Below are 21228 nucleotides of genomic sequence, written 5' to 3' on the forward strand. Positions count from 1 at the left end.
GCCACCACAGTACCAGGGACTGTAAAACACCTCTATATGATCTGAATTGCAGCATTCACCCCATCTCTCTTCATACTCCCTCTATAGACCCAACAACATAAGGACATCTTTACAAGACTGTCAATCTGGTAGATTGAAAGATCACTGTATTATGAGCTTTTGGACACTTTTGAAGTAAAATCAATAAGTAAATGTTTGACTTTGACTGGATTTATTTGGATTGAGTTTACAATCAACAGTGCAAATACAATTCATTGTTTCATTCACAACTTAAAAGACAAATAACATTTTATTAATGAGTAATTCATTCATTCATTTAGATAAGGAATGTTATAAAACACAAGTACATTCTGGAGGCATATGAATGGGTAAACTAATGCAACTAAATTGGTTCAAAAGGGTCTAATTATGAAACTGATAATGTACATTGATCTGGTATTGTTCAAAAGAAGTCCCTCCACACCATTGTCCCATCATCTGAAACAACAACATCACAGGACAGTGTGTTTGGAGAATCACTGGCTGCATCGGGGAAGGTAGGGGGCTTAGAAGGCTAGATAGAGGTGGTGGTCTGGGGAGTTGGAGCTCTGGGCTGGAGAGAGACAACTGGTCCCTGATGTTTCCCTGTTAACACAGAGTCAGCATCAGGGCGTCAGTTGGGAATGTCAGGGTATGGCAGTCGCCGTACCCTAGCTCAAGACCAAAAATATAAAAGTAGGCTGCAAAAAAGTAGACTAAAATCCTTCCAATCCCAATTAAAATGCAACGGCTGTTTAGCATGTTGGTTAGCTGGCTTTAGGACTATGCGGAGCATTGTTCAGAGAGAAGCTGTCCCCCCCACCCTGCCATACCCTAGGTTTAACTGAACTGACGCCACTGGTCAGCATTATGACCGATCCTAAAGGGGGACTACTATTATTTTCTGGTTTCTCATTCTCAGGTGTTCTGAGGGTTCACCTGTCACTCGCCCATAACCTAAGGGCTTGCTGAGCCTCTTCAGGCCCAGAGTAGGAACGCTGGCTTTGCACCAGTACTGGCCTGAGTCCCTCAGTACTGTGATTTTGTCCTGGGAAGAGGCAGGCCCGAGACTCAGCCCGTCCTGGTAGAAGTAGTAGTGGATGTGTGGAACCGGCTGACGAGCGTTCAGTTGAACGTGACACACCAGGAGCATACGGTCTTTATGGATCAGAGGGTCATTGGGCACAATCTCCAACATGGGCTCTGTCAGAACCTCTGCAGGGGAGAATATAGAACATTAATACTGAAAAATATTCCTCACATACCAACTGGTATTCAATGACCATATGATAGTGATGATAATGGAATGATGAGGGCAAATCAACTTTGAAATATGATTCCACACCCTGCACAAACTCAAAATTACAAACCACACCAGTCACTCAACCTCACCTATGATGGACACTGGAGCAGCCACTGAGATTACAGAGTTGGTTTCCCTCCGTCCATCCCAGGATGCTCTGCACCAATAGGATCCGTGGTGTTGCAGGGTAAGGTTGGTGACACGCAGCTCTGGGCCACGCTGTATCTGAAGCTCCACCCCGTCTTTGTAGAGTATGACCTCTGTCAGTTTGGGGTTGTTACGGACACGACACGTCAGGGTCATTGTCTCTCCAACCAGCATGGGCAGGGGCGGGGCCTGCAGGATGGCCCACCCACCTGACAAAGAGCAATAAGTGATTTTAGTTAACGGGGTGGCGTAGTCCCTGTCTGGCCTGTTGACAGTTACCCTCTATGGTCAGGTGTGCTACAGGTGTAACTTAGCCTGGTTGTCAGTCTGTTTCTGCTTATTTTGCTATTGTTACACGTTTGGCGTGACAACAAGAAAGGAGTTGGCTAATACAGACTGCTAACAGAAGGACAACCAAACTAGATGTCGTCATGGCTCAATTTTGATAGGGGTTCTCTTACCGTCCACCTCTATTTCTATAGGCAGGCTGTGGAGGGTGTGTTGTGTGTTTATCCATGTGGTTCTTAGGCCCTGGCAGTAGTACTTCCCACTCTGCTGTGGCCTGGCCTTCCAGAGGACAAAGTATTCAGACTCCTGGAGCTGCTCGCCCCCCCTGAACCACCGGTACCTCCACTCGGCCGACACATTCCCAGGAACACTGCACTTCAGATGCACGCTCTCCCCTGAGAAGATCCAGGGTAACCCCTTGACTAGCTCAGCCACGGCTGTCTGCGGAGCGCTGGTGGGGAGGACTGTGAAGAAATGTTGACAGGTAAGTCTTTCTACCATTTTGAGTAGACTACTACGGCTGCGTTTACACAGGCAGCCCAATTCCAATATATTTTTCCAATAATTGGTCTTTTGATCAGTCACATAAGATCTTTTGACCAATCACATAAGATCTTTTGACCAATCACATAAGATCTTTTGACCAATCAATCACATAAGATCTTTTGACCAATCACATAAGATCTTTTCACATCAGATCTGTTTCAGAACCTGATCTGATTGCTCAAAAGACCAATTAGTGAAACAAATATCAGAATTGGGCTGCCTGTGTAAACGCAGCCTACTAGAGTCAGACTTGAGAACAAAATAAGCATAACTTCTGAGCATAAACAGCAACTTGGTCTTATTTACACGATCACCTAACATTACAAATGGCAACTAATGTTCAGCAGTGTATAACTATTACTCATGAAAATAAACAATTTACATACTGTATTTCATATGATGACATTACACAACACTGGTTTGAAGAGAAGGACTTGAAATCTCAGAGGCCTATGATGGCTGACTATGCAGTTAGCCCAAATATTTTGCCACGAATTGGTATTGCTGACCAATCAGATCAGATCTTTGCCAATAATTGGTAAAAAGATCAGAATTGGTCTGCCCGTGTAAACGCAGCCAGAGAGAAATGTATTTACTAAATACCTTGTAGCTCAGCCAATTGAGGTAGTGTTGAAACAACTGAAACAATAAATAACCATTATTCATTAAAATAACCAACAATAAAATTGGTGGTCATTCTGTCAATCAATCAATCAGTGATCATCTATACACATAAATAATGATCTGTAATCTCTTTAAGTGGACTGAAAGGAACTCACCAAGGAGGCTGAGTAAGAGCTTCATGTTGAGTGTTCTGTTTGTGCTTCTGATGGGGATAACTACAGTACAATCTTTATATATTGTCAGGGGAAATGAGACTAGTTTTCTGTTTCGATTGCAAAAAATACGATGTGAAAGAAACATTGTCTTCCCTTTATTGCATAAGGCTCTTCCTGGCATCTTCAATAACTTTAGGGAAGTTCCTTTTTAGGAATGAGGGAATTACCAAAGCCCTGGGAGGCAACCTCATGCGTGCTGTTTTTTTTAACATCTAGCTACGGTAAGCACTTGTGAAATGTTCAAATAATGCTACAGCTTCAAAATACAAGAAAACAATGATTTAAAAAGGGCTCTGGCAGAAGGTGACCCTTGCACCAAAACAAGTTTGATTTCATAATCCATGAGCAATAAGTTTGCCAGCCCAGCAAGTATATAAATGTGAAGCTGTGTCACAGTACTCAGATCAATATAAAGTATACACAAAACATTAGGAACACTTTCCTAATATTGAGTTGCATCCCCTTTTGTCCTCAGAACAGCCTAAATTTGTCAGGGCATGTATTCTATAAGGTGTTTGAAGCGTTCCACAGGGATTCTGGCCCATATTGACTCCAATGCTTCCCACAGTTGTGTCAAGTCTGGATGTCCTATGGATGTCGGACCATTCTTAATACATACGGGAAACTGTTGAGCGTGAAAAACCCAGTTCAAAGGCACTTAAATATTTTGTTTTGCCCATTCATGGCACTCATACACAATCCATGTCTCAAGGCTTCAAAATACTTATTTGACCTGTCTCCTCCCCTTCATCTACACTGATTGAAGTGGATTCAACATCAATAAGGGATCATAGCTTTCACCTGGTCCTTCTATGTCATGGAAAGAGCAGGTGTTCTTAATGTTTTGTACACTCAGTCTACATTGCAAACACCCTAGAAAACCCTAGATAGTCATGTTACAGTGGTGACAAAGCCCTGTAGACACAGAACGGCTTTTGAGTTATTTTATTCATCAACACAACAAACCCATGGACACTATAAAATAACAGTCTCAATAAGTTACATTTAAATACAAGACAATGTTTAGCTACTCCATACAAAAACAAAACTATGGTTGTACAGATATTTTTTTACATTGCTTTTTCAAAAATACCTGATCATTGATTGTGTGCTATCCAATGCCTAGTTATTTCAGTTAGTGCTTAAATTGGATTGAATGGGATTTTAGCTTCCAGGTTTTGGCGAGCATTTGTATCTGATAGTTACAAATGTGATCAAATTAAACATGATAAAATGTTTAAAAAAAAAAAAAAAAAAATATATATATATATATATATATATATATATATATAATAGGTAGTATGCAAATGTACTTTCTGTTGCATCAAAGACACTACTCTTCCAACGCAATGCCTACTGTTCCTTCATATATCCATCTAACCCTGAACGAATGGTTACTACATGGAGCTGAGATCAACATTGTTATGGCTATTCTGTTTGGCAACATTTACCCACAAAACATTTGTACAAATAAAATACACCACTGTAAATTAAAGCACTTACTAAAAGTACTTCACTTAGATAAAACCATACTAAATATGACGACTGAGAAACGGAAGACTTTCTTCTGACAAAGCAGCTGTTCAGCAGTCAAACAAGAGTGTAGGGACTTTTAGTATCTTCTAAACTCTGAACTGAAAATCATTTATTTCTTATATATATATATAAAATAATAATACATTTAAAAAAATGAACTATAATATCAATTTAGCCATTTGAATAGTCTAAACATCCTTATCCCCTCTGAGAAGACTGTAGTCTAAATGCCTCAAACAAACCTGGAAAATGTTGAAACAAATAATAAAATTACTCATGTAACTATTCTCTACGCAAGACTATTGTATAGGATTTAGAATGACTGCTAATGTAAACTTTACAAGAATTGTGTCTTTATTGCATCCAATAATTAATATCCACACAATAAAAAAATAAAAATCACTTCTCTAAACTGAGTGCATGACTGAACAGGTTTGGCATTTATTTATTTATAATATATATATACACACACACACACAGTGGGGCAAAAAAGTATCAGCCACCAATTGAGCAATTTTGTAATTTTTTTAAAGTGGTGATCCTAACTGCCCTAAAACAGTGAATTTTTACTAGGATTAAATGTCAGGGATTGTGAAAAACAGTTTAAATGTATTTGGCTACGGTGTATGTAAACTTCCGACCACAACTGTATGTATGTACGTATGTACGTATGTACGTATGAAAATCTTTGGAGGGAGTTGAAAGTCCATGTTGCCCAGCAAAAAAAAAAAAAACATCACTGCTCTAGAGGAGATCTGCATGGAGGAATGGGCCAAAATACCAGCAACAGTGTGTGAAAACCTTGTGAAGACTTACAGAAAATGTTTGACCTGTGTCATTGCCAACAAAGGGTATATAACAAAGTATTGAGATACACTTTTGTTATTGACCAAATACTTATTTTCCACCATAATTTGCAAATATATATTTTTTTAAATTCTACAATGTGATTTTCTGGATTTTTTTTCTTCTCATTTTGTCTGTCATAGTTGAAGTGTACCTATTATGACAATTACAGGCCTCTCATCTTTTTAAGTAGGAGAACTTGCACAATTGGTGGCTGACTAAATACTTTTTTGCCCCACTGTATATATACACACACACATATTTATGATCCTAAAAGATGCCTCTCACCAGGGCTTCTGTACTCAGACTTGGAATCAGTTAGGAGTAATACAGGGGATAAAATCAATGGTCTATGTCCCAACAGTCTTAAAAGGCTTCCGTTCCTTATCTCCTTTCCTTCATGACCGTCGATGAAGGCAATATGCCTGCAACCTATCTGGTACTCTCACTAATCAGTGCTGAAGACCGACCAAGAAAGTGGTCTATTTAAGAGTACTGGGGTACAGGCGACTGCTAGCATCTATTTTAAGGATGCATACAATGGGGAGGGTTGGAGTTATACTTCTTGGATCCATTACAGGGAACCTATATGTGCATTAGAACAGGAGCCACTTTCCAGGGTGGAGAGAGAGAGAGAGAAAGAGAGAGAGTAATAAGTCCAGAGGGTCAGGGTACTGGGGTGTTGGGGGTCAGCCGGCAAACAACTGCGGCTGGAGAGGAGGAGGCAGGAGGTCGTTCTCCACGTTGTCAGCGTCTATGGCAGAAGAGGCGGGGGGGTGCATTTCCAGGGGGAACCTCTCCAACACATCCTGCACTTTGTGCTCCACCCCGTCCCTCCAGTCGATGAGGTCACTCTCCAGGCGGCGAGCTCCCTCCATGACGCGTTCCTGCCTCACGCCCAGCCCCGTCAGCAGGTCCAGACGCTCATTCATCTCGCTGAAAGCAGCACTGCCTGGGGGGGAGGGGGCAGCCTGGGGCCGCTGGGGGGACGCCTGGCCTGACATGTGGAGCTCAAACACCTCAGCGCTCAGGTTCAGAGACTGGCCATCCAGCTTCTCTATGAAGGCCACCGCACAGCACTGCAGAGGGACAGAGAGAGAGGAGAGAAAGAGGGGGGTTAGGGGAATCACAAATTATATTCTTAATATGTGTACAGTGTATGTGTATTTGACTTTGTTTGGTACAGCTTGTCTGTCTGTTTGCTTTGCGTACACAGCCCTCTCACCAGGTTGGTAAAGTAGTATCCGTCCTCTCCGCTCATGAGGCGGCTAGGGTTACAGAAGCGGGTGATGTACTGAATGTTGGACTGCAGTCGTGGAGGGTTGGCCTTCAGGATGATGTAGATGAGGGTGGGCAGGAAGTCATCAGCAGATGCCGCCTCCTTCTTGGTGGTCTTGATGGCATTGAATATGTGCTTACTGCAGCGCGTGATGCAGGTCAGCTTGTCCCTGGGCACACGCTTCGAGTCCATCTCTATCACGTCTACAGGAAGTCAGGGTGGAACAGAGTGGTAGTTAATGTGCTATGATGACATTATATATTACATGCATGTTCAGTCAGTGTTTGGGTCTCGTTGTAAAAAAAAAAAGAAAAACAAATGAATACAGGCTAAAGTCTGACCTGTGATGGCTTTGACCACATTATCAGACACCTCAGGAATCTCCTCATCCACAGGGACACACAGCATCTCAATGGTGACCCAATGCAAGGCCCTGCAACCCACACACACACTTTAGTGAACAGATGCACAAGGAGGCATACAGCAGCTTCAATGCTCATACTCAGTATCATATCAGTTTCATTGTCTTTACCTGATTCTCTTCTGAACAGCCAGGTCTTTCTTCTCATCGTCTGTGGTCTCAGGACAAAAGACCTCATCGTAGAGACGTGTCATCATGTACCTCTCTACCTCGTCCATCACACTCTCCACGCGTTCTGACGACCCTGGGGTCAACACGGACACAGGCGGGAAAACAGCAAATGTGAGTCATTCAAGGCCTACCTATAGATAGCTCTCAGAAAGGATCAGAGTGTGTTCATTCTCACCTGCAACTTTATCATCAAGCCCCTGTTTCAAGATATCCTTAATGATCTGGTATTAGAGTATTAGAGGTGAGGAAAGGAGAGGTGTACCTTTGTAGTGTGTTTGCAGGCGGTCTGACAGGTTCTGGTAGAAGTCCTGAACACACTCAGACAGCTCATCAGCACCCAGGTCCTGTGGAACAAGAGCACTATTAGCTTGAAGGGATTGTCGCATATTGTCCTTCATTTCAAGTTTAAGGGCGAGTTCACGCTGAGTTCACGCTGATGTTACTCCAGAGCATTGAGTGAATAACCAAATGTTTTGTTTTTGGCATCCTTCTGTTCTACGATGAGGAAGTGAAATGGTCAAAACCCAAGCCGCAGGGGTGAATGAATAGAGGTAACACCCATGGGACTCATCAGGCTCTCCACATTCAGAAGCCACTGGTGCTATTGTAGTGTACTACTCACCCTCTTGCAGGCCATGCTCTCTGTGAAGGCCCGGCACTGTTTGAAGATCTCCCTGCCAGGTTTCAGTGTCTTGAGGAAGTCAATGAACTCTCGTGTGGTGCGGTCCGTCTCTAAGGGCTTGCGGCTCACTGAGGGGCTGGGGGTCAACTGGGCCTCGCCAGGGACAGAGTCTAGTAGGGTGGAGGACACAGATAATGAAGGGAATGATATGTCTGTGTGTATGTACAATATTCCTTAGGTGGTAGATATAAAAGACTGACTTTCAGCCAGCCTTTTGATAGGAAGCGGAGAAAATAAGGGTGGGTCTTTATTCATCTCATACTTTACCAGTACAGCTTGCGGAGTTGTGATTTCACAAAACATCCTTCTGCAATCTGATTTTAGCTAGTTCCTTTTTTCTACGCTTCAAATGCATGGTTCCACATGAAAGCAGTTGCCATACCAAGCAGTGATGCAGCCAGTCAAGATGCTCTCGATGCTGCAGCTATAGAACTTTTTGAGGATCCGAGGGCCCATGACAAATCTTTTCAATCCCCTAAGGGGCACCCGTGTTGTGGGTCAGTGTGGCGGATGTGTTGTTGCCTACCCTCAACACCTGGGGGCGGCCCGTCAGGATGTCCAGGATCCAGTTGCAGAGGGAGGTGTTTAGCTTAGTAATGAGCTTCAAGGGCACTACGGTGTTGAATGCTGAGCTGTAGTCAATGAACAGCATTCTCACCTAAGTGTTCCTTTTGTCACAGTGGGAAAGGGCAGTGTGGAGTGCAATAGAGATTGTGTCATCTGTGGATCTGTTGGGGCGGTATACAAATTGGAGTGTGTCCAGGGTGTCTGGAATGATGGTGTTGATGTGAGCCATAACCAGCCTTTCAAAGCATTTCATGGCTACAGATGTGAGTGCTACGGGGCGATAGTCATTTAGACAGGTAAACTTCGTGTTCGTGGGCACAGAGACTATGGTGGTCTGCAGGAAATATATAGGTATTACAGACTGGGTCAGGGAAAGGTCGAACATCTAGGGAACTGTAGCTGGATGCCCCATGTGACCTTCTTCACAGTGACGGGGGTTGGGGAGCAGAGTTCTGAAAGAAGGGGGGAAAGAGGAACTGTGCTCCAACATTATGCAGAGAAGGGATGCAGTGGTGGTTTGGATCTGCTCATCCCTCCAGTAATGGTAGAGAAAACACTATAAACTGTAAACCCTATCTCATAGACATGGATCCTACCTTTCTTGGGTGGTGTCTTTGCTGAGGGAGTGAAAAACTTAGTCACTGTGTTGACTTTCCGTGACTTCTCCTTAGTTTTCCTCTCTTCAAATTTGCTGAAGGGTGCGATGGCAGGCTGGGACTGGGCTACCCCCTGGTGGTTGTTAGCGTATGCTGCCTCCTCCTCCATCTGTAACCTGGGACACAGAACAGACATTGTTGTTACTACCACATGATCAATACTGAAGACAGACAGACAGTGGTCCCTAAATAAAACGACAGATAAGGAAAGAATGTCAGAGATTAAAAAGGCAAGAATCATTTAAACTAATGACAGACAGCAACATGACACTGTTCCATTTGCCTCAATGTTTTGTCTTCGACTCCACCCCTCAATTTTAGCGGGGCATTCAGTGTTTGCCGCCGGGCTCCTCGATTTCAAATCGAGTGCTACCTCGGCCAACCCGGGCAGCAGCTGGGGGACGATGCATAACAAGCTTGATCAAACAGACAACACACACCTCTCTGCCAGAGCATGGTCCTCCTGGATCTGTTTGTGTCTGGTTTGTTGGTACTCCTCCCGCCAGCACTTGGAGCAGAGGCCCTGCCAGGCCACATTGCCATAGAAACCACATCCCTTCGTACACAACAGCTCTGACTGGTCCACATGGATCCCACGACGTTCCGGCCCATGGCTCATCCCTCACGGCTAGCAAAGATATACTGCTGGGAATGACAATAAAAATACAAGACTGTGAATGATGGCATGGTAGAATGATCAAGCAGTCAGAAGTAGCCTAAAGCAAACTTGATGGCTATTACTTATTTATCAGGACTTGACACAGTTGAATGCCTACACACTATGGTCCACATTCAGGTTGAGGTATTTGATAAAAAATTATGTTTAGAAGTAGCTAGCATAATGACACATTTCAATTCAAACACTGAAGGAAATCTCAGTGAAATCCAGTGTATATCAAAATATGATTTCATACCACGGCAGTGCTTACAACTTTACCACCCAAAGTGGAAATCTGACACATCAATCTGCCCATTTCTGGTGAATATGACTACTGACTCATATTGGTAATGCATGATAAGAAAAACAACACAGGAGGAATTTAATGGATGACCACAAACAATGGTCAAAATGTTTATGGCCTTCTGACTGTAACAAGTCCCAATAGTGAAGCTACACTTGAATTTGTTTGAAGCCACATCACAATGTTAGCTAGCTAGCCATCCGGATTTATTAACACGCTAGCTAGCTAATACCAAATATTTTGTATAACTAACCTACTACTGTGTACTGTATAGCTGCAAGCAATGCACTGAGCTCAGTTCAGCTCTAACTAGCTGATGACATTAGCTAACGTTAGCTAGGCTTCTTCTGGTAGCTAAATGTAAACAGTAAACCTTTAAACTTAGCTAAAAAAATAAAAATAAAACATAATTTTGTATTCTACAATGTACCCACCTGACCACTGGGTCCTGACCAGAGATAAATTGAACTAAGTAGGGTTTGGCTCACACTACTAGAAGCTAACGTTTGCAGTTGAAGCGCTGGCTAGCGTGACAGTAATTCCTCGAGGACCCAACAAAGTTGACAAGCAATGCAACAATATCGTTAGCTGGCTAACAACATTCTGCGACTCCTTAGCTTTTAAGAAAGATTATTGAGTGTGGATAGTTCGTTTTTTATGTAGCCATTGGCAATATCTGCTACCCACTCCTCTGAACCGAGGTAAAATCAGATTCAGGTTGGATATTCGACAGATATTCGCCTGTAGTTTTCCTTACTTCCAAAAAAAGGGGTTAGGGACCGTCAACATAGTGACAAATCAACATTTTCAAATGTCAATAGCTCTTTAACCATTACTCCTAAAACTTTCAAAACTGGTTGTAGCTAACCCGATGGCATAGACACACATTGCGCACACTTGTTTTTGTCGATTTACATCTCGCACTATTTTCAGTTCTTTATTTACATTTTTGAATTTCAATAGCTCTTTGGTTATATGACCTACTGACTTCAGAGAAGGTTCAGAATGTCCACTGACTACCCTTCTATATTGCACATCCTTTAGTTTGTACATTTTCATTAATTTGGTCAACTTTAGAATTTTAATAGGTCCTTGGTCATGTGACCTACTGACCTCAAGCAAGGTTCAGAATGTCCACTCAGTGGGCCTACACATTGCACACCCTTTAGTTTGTCCATTTTCATCTCACACATTTTCCCATTACTTTTTCAAACTTTCAAATGTCAATAGCTCCTTGGTCATGGGACCTACTGACTTCAAACAAGGTTCAGAATGTCCACTGACTACCCTTCTATATTGCACATCCTTTAGTTTGTACATTTTCATTAATTTGGTCAACTTTAGAATTTTAATAGGTCCTTGGTCATGTGACCTACTGACCTCAAGCAAGGTTCAGAATGTCCACTCAGTGGGCCTACACATTGCACACCCTTTAGTTTGTCCATTTTCATCTCACACATTTTCCCATTACTTTTTCAAACTTTCAAATGTCAATAGCTCCTTGGTCATGGGACCTACTGACTTCAAACAAGGTTCAGAATGTCCACTGACTACCCTTCTATATTGCACATCCTTTAGTTTGTACATTTTCATTAATTTGGTCAACTTTAGAATTTTAATAGGTCCTTGGTCATGTGACCTACTGACCTCAAGCAAGGTTCAGAATGTCCACTCAGTGGGCCTACACATTGCACACCCTTTAGTTTGTCCATTTTCATCTCACACGTTTTCCCATTACTTTTTCAAACTTTAAAATGTCAAAAGCTCCTTGGTCATGTATCCTACAGACTTCAAACAAGGTTCAGAATGTCCACTCAATGGGCCTACACATTGCACACCCTTTAGTTTGTCCATTTTCATCTCACACATTTTCCCATTACTTTTTCAAACTTTCAAATGTCAATAGCTCCTTGGTCATGGGACCTACTGACTTCAAACAAGGTTCAGAATGTCCACTGACTACCCTTCTATATTGCACACCTTTTAGTTAGTCCATTTTCATGAATTTGGTCAACTTTAGAATTTCAATAGCTCCTTGTTCATGTGACCTACTGACTTCAAACAAGGTTCAGAATGTCCACTCTGTGGGCCTACACATTGCACACCCTTCAGTTTGTCCATTTTCATTGCACTCAATTTTACATACATTTTCAATGTTTCTCATTTCAATAGGTCTTTAGTCATGTCACCCACTGGACTAAAACAAGGTTCAGAATGTCCACAGACTAACCTTGTATATTGCACACCCTTTAGTTTGTCAATTTTTATCTCCACGATTATTTTTTATTTTTTTTTACTTTATAATTTCAATAGTTCCTTGGTAATGTGACCTACTGACCTCAAACTACATTCATAGTTGAAGTCCGTCGGACTGGTGGAGACGGGCACTGCGAGGCATCCAGTGTGGTAACCCGACGAAGCTGGCCGGAGCCCCGGGGAGAGTTCTCTTGTCTTTGTGAAGGGCAGGGCGCCCTGGAATGGTTTTGCCCTGAGAGAGGGGCCCAAGCCCTGGAAAGCGTTGCGACTTTGGCGGTGTCCGGTGAGCTCTCCCTGGCCCTTGAAAATCTGGGGGAGAGGGTGTGAATCTCACGCCGGGCTGTACCCATATCCGCAGCAGGTCTCCAAGGTGAACAGCCTCTGGCATGTTATAACAATGTAGGTAAGGGTTGGCAGAAATATCCGTAACTTCGGGATAAGGATTGGCTCAAAGGACTGGGTCTGTCGGGCTGGGGTGCGAAGCGGGGCTCGAGGCCGGCTGGGGGAGCAGTCGCTCCGCAGCCCTCCTCTCGCCACCATTGGAAGTTTGTTGTGCGGCCCATCTCGCGGTCTCTCGTGCGTGGTCTCGCAAGGGTCTGCGTGCGGGGGTTTGTCGGGGTGGTGTCCGTTGGCGGGCCGAAGGCGGACCGGTTGGGGGTTGGGTCTGGCGGTTGGTGGTGGCAACTCTGGATGTGTGCCAGGTCCTTCTCGTAGATCTCCCCAGCTACAGCGCTCGCCAGCCCTACACATTGTAAGTTGGGAGGTCTCCTCTACGCCCACTAGACTTGAGGTGGAGACTAAACCCATTGGTCCTGCAGTGATAGGGCATTGCATGGATCTGGCTCATGCCCTACGAAGTATCTCCAGCTTGTCTGGAGGGTAAATTGATTTGATTTGCTGCAGAACCATAAAACGGACGGAAGAAGCCTAGGTTCCCTCTGGGCACGGATCACTGAATGTCAACTTGATGAAATTCAAAGGAGCGTACCCACCTGTCGCGGTCACACTCAAATCACCCGTGGGGTGACTGTGACCCCCTCATGTCAAAGTGAGGAATATCGATGAAGCGCTGGTAAAGGTGGCTTCCTATGGCTCTGTCCCGGAGGGCTGACTGGGAAAGCAAATGATTGAAAGGGGATGATCATTTTCTGTTGCTTCTTCCGAAACCCGGTCGATTGTGCCGCTAGATACTGCGATGGATAGTGAAACCACAGCCAAGGGAACGGGCTTGACGGAATCAGCGGGTAAAGAAGACCCTGTTGAGTTTGACTGTAGTTCAAATCAAATCAAATCAAATTTTATTTGTCACATACACATGGTTAGCAGAGACACAAGTGTAAGGGGATAAAGAATATGTACATAAAGATATATGAATGAGTGATGGTACAGAGCGGCATAGGCAAGATACAGTAGATGGTATTGAGTGCAGTATATACATATGAGATGAGTATGTAAACAAAGTGGCATAGTTAAAGTGGCTAGTGATACATGTATTACATAAAGATGCAGTAGATGATATAAGGTACAGCTCCGGGGAAATTTGGCAGGTGGGGAGTTAGACTGTGGCGGTACACCTGTCAAACGGTAATGCAGGTGTCCTAAGGCGAGCTAAGGGAGGACAGAAACTTCCGTGGAGCAGAATGGCAAAAGTTGCTTTATCTTGATCTTGATCTTTCAGTATGAATACAGACCGTGAAAGTGGGGCCTCACGATCCCTCTGAGTTTTTTGCTGTTAAGCAGGAGGTGTCAGAAAAGTTACCACAGGTATAACTGGCTTTTGGTGGCCAAGCACTCATAGCGACGTTCCCTTTTGATCCTTCGATGTCGGCTCTTCCTATCATTATGAGGCAGAATTCACCAAGCGTTGGATTGTTCACCCACTAATAGGGAACTGGGTTTAGACCATCGTGAGACCGGTTAGTTTTACCCTACTGATGATGTGTTGTTGCAACAGTAATCCTGCTCAGTAAGAGAGGAACTGCAGGTTCAGATATTTTATGTATTTGATTGGATGAGGAGCCAATGATACGAAGCTACCATCTGTGGGATTATGACTGAACCCCTCTAAGTTAGAATCCCCCCTAAACTTAAGGATACCGTAGCACTGCGGATCTTCGGTTGGCTCGGGAAAGCCTGCCTCTTTTGGCAGGTGAGTAGAGCCGTTTGTGACAGGGTTGGGGTGCGGCTGGATGAGCTTCCTCCCCTCTCCTGATGCACAGCCACATGTTTACGGGGAAGCTGGTGCTAAATAACTCGTAGAAAACCTGATTCTGGGTCAGGGTTTCGTACGTAGCAGAGCAGTTCACTCACTGCGATCTATTGAAAGTCAGCCCTCGATCCAAGCTTTTGTCGGGGACAGAAGGCGTCTTCCTCCACCATCCTCCTTCTTTACTTATGGGTTACCAGGTGCATGCAGAAGGGCCAGGGACCTCTTTCACACAGAGTGTGAGAGAGCCATGGCAGGCGGGTAGAAGGCATACGACATTGACATTGGGCTCTGGATAGGTGGGGGGCTAGGTGGTGATCGCCCATCCGTCCGGGCCCGTCCTCTGCTGGGACTGTGAGTCAGGTTGGGACTCACTGTGGAAGTAAAAAGGTCACCAGATGCACGAGGAGGCCTCCCTTAATTAAGGAGGGGGGCACTCAGAGTCCGAGCAGGGACGACCAGACTCATTGGCTGGGGGCAGCACTCAGGCTGTGGAGGTTGGGGACTTAGTCTCTGAGCTGATAAAAGTGGGTGGGTCACCAGGTGCACAGAGCTTGTTTCAGGTTACTAGGTGCACAAGGACGCCTCCATCAAAGCGTGGGGCACTCCGAGTCCAAGCAGGGGCTTGGGGTAGCACTCAGGCCATAGAGTTTGGAGTGGGGACTTAGTCTGTGAGCAGAAAAAAGCGGGTGGGTCACCAGGAGCACAGAGCCTGTTTCGGGTTACCAGGTGCACGTGGTCCCTGACAGCAGGACTATAGACATTTTTAGTAATTCCAGTGAGTAAGCTATACTCTCAGGCCAAGGGAGGGGGGTGTTGATCAGGTAGGGAGAGTAGGTGTGGAGGTCTGGAGGTCTGTAGTTCCAGGGAGAGGCAGGCAGGCGGGCAGGGAGTGTAGGCCTAGAGGCCAGGAGTCAGAGGTCACATCACCAGGGAGCAATTGAAATTTGATCATGTCAAAAATGTATGTAAAATTAAGTGAGATGAAAATTGACAAACTAAAGGGTGTGCAATGTGTAGGCCCACTGAGTGTACATTCTGAACCTTCTTTGTCAGTAGGTCACATGACCAAGATGCTATTGAAATTTTAAATTTAGAAAAATTTGAATGTAAAAGTTTGTACTTTGTTCACGCTCCCTAACTAATTCAACTAGGAATACAAAAATGCTGCTCACATTTCATCTGTTTATTAGCTTTTCAAAGTGAATTAATGACCAAATCGTGAAAAACAATCGTGCAATGTTGTGCGCAATTTTTCCAACATCATGACACTAATTTGGAGTCTGTGGCCCAAGTGGTTTGAAAGCTATTGAGGTTTGAAAGCGCGAACTTCAGTCGAATATCCACTTGAAACTAGTTAGACCTCGACTTCTCTGACAGACAAGTTTGTTTACCTAGCGTCACCCTTCTTCCTCGTTATCCAACAGCGTTCTCTTGAGACCATTTTGAGACCTGACGTTAGGGGTGGGTGGACCAAGAGCCCGGAGTGGCAGAATTAACGGGTTCGGTTGTAGTGTAATCCCAATTGGAAGCCATTTACCATTTACCGTTTGAACATAGCTTTAAAGTAGGGAGGGCAGCTCCCCTTATTGCTCCATAGTTATGCATTTAACTAGCTGCAATGTATCATTTTCGTTTGCACAGAGGGTACACACATTTACAAGTGAATGAAATGTAAACGAAAGCCCATTCAATATATGATGTGACAGTTATAAGTTAGCTATGTACATTGTAAGTACAAATATACTTTTCCTAATTGTATATCTTGTGAATCAGAAAAATACAACATATTTTTCAATGCATATCACGTAAATGTAAATCATGTAAATCTATGCACCAAACCTGCCAATCAGGTTACTGTATAAAATATATGGGAAGTTGCTAAGACTTTTTATGACGTTAAAACTCCAGTAGCCCAGGCCGAAAAGTATTTGGTAGACAACAGGTAGTGAGTGATAGAGTGTCATCAAGAAAACGCATAGGCATATCTTTATCCTATCCGAAATAGCTGGCAGAAAGAAAAAAAGGATTGCTTCATCCACTTCATCTAAGGAATGGCAGGGAAATCATTGTAATGTAAACATTATCGGCTGTTTAGCTTATGTAAAAAAGTTCAAACAAACATGGTATTTATTTGAACTACTCTGACAAATATAAATATAAAGAATATTGCAATGTTTTTGTTGTAATTTGGGGAAATTATTAGCATTTCTACGGCATGCATACTTTCACTTTCGCTATAGCTCTCGAACCCCTTTTTTTCTATCGGGAACAGTTAATTTGATAATAATGTGTGTGTGATAATTTGTTTATCTTTCTCTCTTTGTGTGTGTGTGTGTGATAATTTGTTTATCTTTCTCTCTTTGTGTGTGTGTCTGTGTGTGTACCTTAGCCCTCGGTGTCCTTTAGGGCTATGTGTGTCTGTATTACATTTATGATATACCCATTGATTCTTGAAGAATATAACTTATAGATGACTCATGAGTTTAGTTCAATTGTCCTACCCATCAAAATATAAACTTGGTTTATTAATTTGTGTGTTAACAATGTTATTTGTTAACAAACACTTTATAGCCTCAAAACATGGTTAAAACTATAATGTTGATATCATGGATGGTCAGTCTTTGCATCCATAGCTTTGTCCATGAGTTTGAGAGTGGTTACATTTCACCAGCCCTATCCCTCAGCTGTTTACCAAATCAGTGGCGGGCTGTAACCTTGTTATAGTTCGAGCTGCAGATGGCCACTTTAAAGGATGAATAGGAGTGTATAATACATTGTATGCACAATTACAAAGCAGATGCATAAGACTTAGACATCGCTCCAACAATGATTCAATTGTAGCTCTGATAAATTTCTATTTACTTTCACCAGACAAGGTGCTCTCCAATGCACGCATTACATTCATAGACAGTGTGACGAAGCCAGTGATCAAGCAGCTCCTGGACGACCTTTTGGAAGACCGGGTGCTGAACGATGAAGAAACAGACTCAGTGAAGGAGGAGAACAGCACTAAGACAAAGCAGGCACGATGCCTCATCGATATGGTGCGGAAGAAAGGGAGGAAAGCCAGTGAGAAGATGATTGCCCGAGTTCAGGAGAGAGATCCTGGACTTTATGACAAATTGGGTCTGGACCCCAGGCAGCCGGCCAAGATGAGTGAGTGAAACTGATGCACCATTCAGTGAGGTCTGTCACAATCCCAAACTTTTCTTAGACCTGATAAGAGTTTTTTTTTTTACTTTGCAGATACTGTAAATTAAATGTAACATGCTGCGTTTTCCCTGCAGCACCATCATCGCCCCAGTTGTCACAGCAGGAGGTGCGCCAAGTGTCCTCTGTCCTCATCCCCAGCACCAGTGACTTTAAGGAGGGCATTCTTCAGAGGAAGGGTTGCAAGGTTTGAGCTCCACTTGGTTGTCAAAGGATAGATCAGTGTACATGTATCGGTTTTCTGAGTGTCCCAAAATAATTAGCTACTGAGTTTATAGTTATTTTATTAGACCAATGAGCTTGCTAATGAACCCCTGGGGTTACCTGTGGCACAGTTTAGGAAACACAGTCATTTGAGTTACAATACATTTAAAACATATATATTTAAAAAATAAGTATTGGCGTGAAAGTCCTACAGTGTAAACAAACTATCAAAGTTTAAATTTGTAATTTCACAAACTGCAATAACTGTGTAACAATGTGTACCTACACCATTATTACAGAGTGGTTTTAGGACGACTTGTAAATTGGGACCAATTTTCACACATATTTTGATTGAGTTGAATTGTTGCTAGGCTGTATTTCTGTTAAATAACCTTTGCACCTGTCATTGCTTTGCTCGATCAGATTTACCCTCCAATGGATAAGTCTGGTCGGAAGCGTCTGGCCCTGCTCATAAACAACGTGGAGTTTGATGATAAGAGCATGCTGAGACGAGGTGCAGTGAAGGACGAGGAGAACATAGAGAGGCTTCTCAGGGATCTGGGATATGATGTGGTGAAACATAGAAACCTGTCTGGACAGGTACACAGGGGGAGGAAACATCTCCCCTGCCTCCAGAAGAATGTCTACATGTTTCCTTAGTCTATGGTTTGTCTCCCCTATGACTGACTCAGTGTGCTCTTGCAGGAGATGGATGAGGCTGTGAAAGCATTCTCTAAACGTGAGGAGCACTTATTATCGGACAGCGTCTTCGTGGTGATGATGTCTCACGGGGAGCTGGGAGCCATCATGGGTGTCCACTACAAGGAAGGGGACCCTAAACCTGATGTCTTCCCCATCACCAACATCTTCACACACCTGAATACAGATAACTGCAAAGCACTGGTTAACAAACCCAAAGTCATCCTCATTCAGGCCTGCAGGGGAGGTGATCCTTTCATTGAAAAAAAAGAATTGTTTTTCCAAAATGTATGTAAACCTTTTGTACTGACTTTAACTTGAGTAGAATGCCTCCATATTAAAGAGGATTTGCCTGTTATTTCAGGCAATGACGGGTTTGTTTGGGTCAGTGACGCGGTGCCTGGGCCCAGCCATGACCTGGAGTTAGAGAGTGACTCAATCAAGAGGGAACACAACAAAAATGACTTAATCTCCCTCTTGTCCTGTACACCAGGTTAGTGGGTCATATTAACACATTCTCAGGCATTATATTGTTTGTAAATCACTGTGAGTAAACCCTCATTACATTCCCTGCCCTTTCAGATACTAAGTCCTACAGAGATCCAAAGATGGGCACCTTTTTTATCCAACACATCATGGAGACATTCAACACCTATGCCTGTGATGATCATATAGAATAATTATTCAGGAAGGCAAGTATCTGGAAACAGAACAGTTCACAATGTTCTTTCCTCATTGCGCTGTATGGAATAATTGATCACCTTTGATTTACTTTGAGCCACAATAACATGTTGGTATTTTCTTCCATACAGGTCATGGTTCGCTTTGAAGATTTCCACATGGGAAAAGGCAGACAGATGCCAACCAAAGACCGAGCCACTCTAACAAAGCACTTCTACCTCTTCCCAGGCCTCTGAGTAGTTGTGATGGTTGATGAATTGAACTGTAATCACAATGGAGGAATAAGGGAGGAACATTGTATCAGTTTTTCTGTATGAAACCATACATCACAATAAAGTGTTTGGTGTCACCATTATGTTTTAATTTATACTTATAATTAACCTTTTAACACATTACTTTATCATCAACAAATTCTGTATCATTAGCAAATTAAAATATTATCCTTTAGAGCTAGGTAGTATTTTGTTCCAGCCCTGCTCTAACACACCTGATTCAGCTAATCAAAGTCAAGATCAGCAGCTAAATAGTAGAATCAGGTGTGTTAGAGCAGGGCTGAAACAAAAGTCTATAGGGTAGGCTACCCAGTAGCTTTCCAGGAGAAAGATTGGCCATTCCTGTTTTAACATTTGGAAGATAAGCAAAATAAGTCTGGGTGACAAAAGCACTGTGTGCCAAATTAAAAGATCTCACAGCACTCAAAAACATTTAGATGGGATATGCCTTTGGCTACAAATGAAAAGTAGGTTAATTTTGCCTATCCACTATTGTTAGACAGTGAGCAAGCTTGCCTATGGATTGGTGCTACTATTATTTCGGGAAGGAGATGTAGATTTTTTAATACCATAGATGATGTTTAAACCTATGACTTATCTCCATCATAAAATGTTTTTTCAATGACTAGCAGGTCTATTCAAGCTGAGTTGCTACTCCTGTGTGCTACTTGGTATGAATGAAACTACAGTAGGCTGGTATGGTTACCAGTGGCCAATTTGGAATAACTGCTCGGCACCCAGGCTCTGGAATGAAGGTTATATATATATTTTTTTAATTATACTGAACAAAAATACAAACGCAATTAATAAAGTGTTGGTCCCATTTTTCATGAGATGAAATAAAAGATCCCAGAAATTTTCCATACACCCAAAAAGCATATTTCTCTCAAATTTTGTGCACAAATTTGTTTATATCCCTGTTAATCAATCAATCAATCAATCAAATTTATTTTATATAGCCCTTCGTACATCAGCTGATATCTCAAAGTGCTGTACAGAAACCCAGCCTAAAACCCCAAACAGCAAGCAATGCAGGTGAAGAAGCACGGTGGCTAGGAAAAACTCCCTAGAAAGGCCAAAACCTAGGAAGAAACCTAGAGAGGAACCAGGCTATGTGGGGTGGCCAGTCCTCTTCTGGCTGTGCCGGGTGGAGATTATAACAGAACATGGCCAAGATGTTCAAATGTTCATAAATGATCAGCATGGTCGAATAATAATAAGGCAGAACAGTTGAAACTGGAGCAGCAGCACAGCCAGGTGGACTGGGGACAGCAAGGAGTCATCATGTCAGGTAGTCCTGGGGCATGGTCCTAGGGCTCAGGTCCTCCGAGAGAGAGAAAGAGAGAAGGAGAGAATTAGAGAACGCACACTTAGATTCACACAGGACACCGAATAGGACAGGAGAAGTACTCCAGATATAACAAACTGACCCTAGC

The 21228-nt window shown here is 43.2% G+C and overlaps 3 protein-coding genes and 1 pseudogene across 6 annotated transcripts; 2 read left to right on the plus strand and 2 right to left on the minus strand.

Annotated features, from left to right (window-relative positions):
• Positions 1-194: 194 nt before the first annotated feature.
• LOC110507636 (high affinity immunoglobulin gamma Fc receptor I) lies at positions 195-3522 on the minus strand. Its single transcript, XM_021587750.3, has 5 exons — positions 3082-3522; positions 2906-2941; positions 1930-2220; positions 1411-1677; positions 195-1233 (listed from the first exon to the last, which is right to left on the minus strand). The coding sequence occupies exons 1-5, from the start codon at positions 3260-3262 to the stop codon at positions 899-901; spliced, it is 1110 nt and encodes a 369-aa protein (XP_021443425.3). The 5' UTR covers positions 3263-3522; the 3' UTR covers positions 195-898.
• A 1658-nt stretch (positions 3523-5180) lies between these two features.
• On the minus strand, positions 5181-11035 carry LOC110507637 (rab5 GDP/GTP exchange factor). Of its 4 annotated transcripts, none has more exons than XM_090224687.1 (9): positions 10696-11035; positions 9740-9944; positions 9240-9415; positions 8017-8186; positions 7657-7738; positions 7335-7467; positions 7144-7235; positions 6749-7005; positions 5181-6602 (listed from the first exon to the last, which is right to left on the minus strand). In XM_090224687.1, the coding sequence occupies exons 2-9, from the start codon at positions 9916-9918 to the stop codon at positions 6213-6215; spliced, it is 1479 nt and encodes a 492-aa protein (XP_090080813.1). In that variant the 5' UTR covers positions 9919-9944; positions 10696-11035; the 3' UTR covers positions 5181-6212. The 4 variants fall into 4 exon arrangements, with proteins under 4 accessions (XP_090080813.1, XP_021443428.3, XP_021443426.3 ...); XM_021587753.3 differs by having other exon boundaries at positions 9740-9941; positions 10696-11034; XM_021587751.3 differs by having other exon boundaries at positions 5377-6602; positions 7144-7253; positions 9740-9941; positions 10696-11032.
• A 1872-nt stretch (positions 11036-12907) lies between these two features.
• On the plus strand, positions 12908-14865 carry LOC149971253 (28S ribosomal RNA; annotated as a pseudogene).
• A 1723-nt stretch (positions 14866-16588) lies between these two features.
• Positions 16589-19872, plus strand: LOC110507087 (caspase a; the record flags this gene model as incomplete). The annotated part of the gene is given in 9 exon segments (XM_021586959.3): positions 16589-16668; positions 17598-17616; positions 17618-17882; positions 18014-18123; positions 18564-18740; positions 18846-19086; positions 19204-19332; positions 19422-19531; positions 19652-19872. Coding segments are annotated over 9 exon segments (1236 nt in total), but the record flags the coding sequence as incomplete, so codon positions are not given.
• Between the last annotated feature and the right edge of the window lie 1356 nt (positions 19873-21228).

The sequence above is a fragment of the Oncorhynchus mykiss genome, chromosome 27 (assembly GCF_057628025.1).
Source record: "Oncorhynchus mykiss isolate SJ-2025 chromosome 27, ASM5762802v1, whole genome shotgun sequence".
Lineage (NCBI taxonomy): Eukaryota > Metazoa > Chordata > Actinopteri > Salmoniformes > Salmonidae > Oncorhynchus > Oncorhynchus mykiss.

What these genes read in the sequence shown, in the direction of transcription:
- LOC110507636 (XM_021587750.3), bottom strand. Translation starts at nt 3,262, where the DNA reads ATGCCAGGAAGAGCCTTATGCAATAAAGGGAAGACAATGTTTCTTTCA. An exon ending in GCTCTTACTCAGCCTCCTTG is followed by an intron (nt 2,942 to 3,081) that starts GTGAGTTCCTTT and finishes TTATTGTTTCAG; the next exon opens with TTGTTTCAACACTACCTCAA. An exon ending in TCAATTGGCTGAGCTACAAG is followed by an intron (nt 2,221 to 2,905) that starts GTATTTAGTAAA and finishes ATTTCTTCACAG; the next exon opens with TCCTCCCCACCAGCGCTCCG.
- LOC110507637 (XM_021587751.3), bottom strand. Translation starts at nt 9,918, where the DNA reads ATGAGCCATGGGCCGGAACGTCGTGGGATCCATGTGGACCAGTCAGAG. An exon ending in GACCATGCTCTGGCAGAGAG is followed by an intron (nt 9,416 to 9,739) that starts GTGTGTGTTGTC and finishes TCTGTGTCCCAG; the next exon opens with GTTACAGATGGAGGAGGAGG. An exon ending in GCTGTTCAGAAGAGAATCAG is followed by an intron (nt 7,254 to 7,334) that starts GTAAAGACAATG and finishes TGTTCACTAAAG; the next exon opens with TGTGTGTGTGGGTTGCAGGG.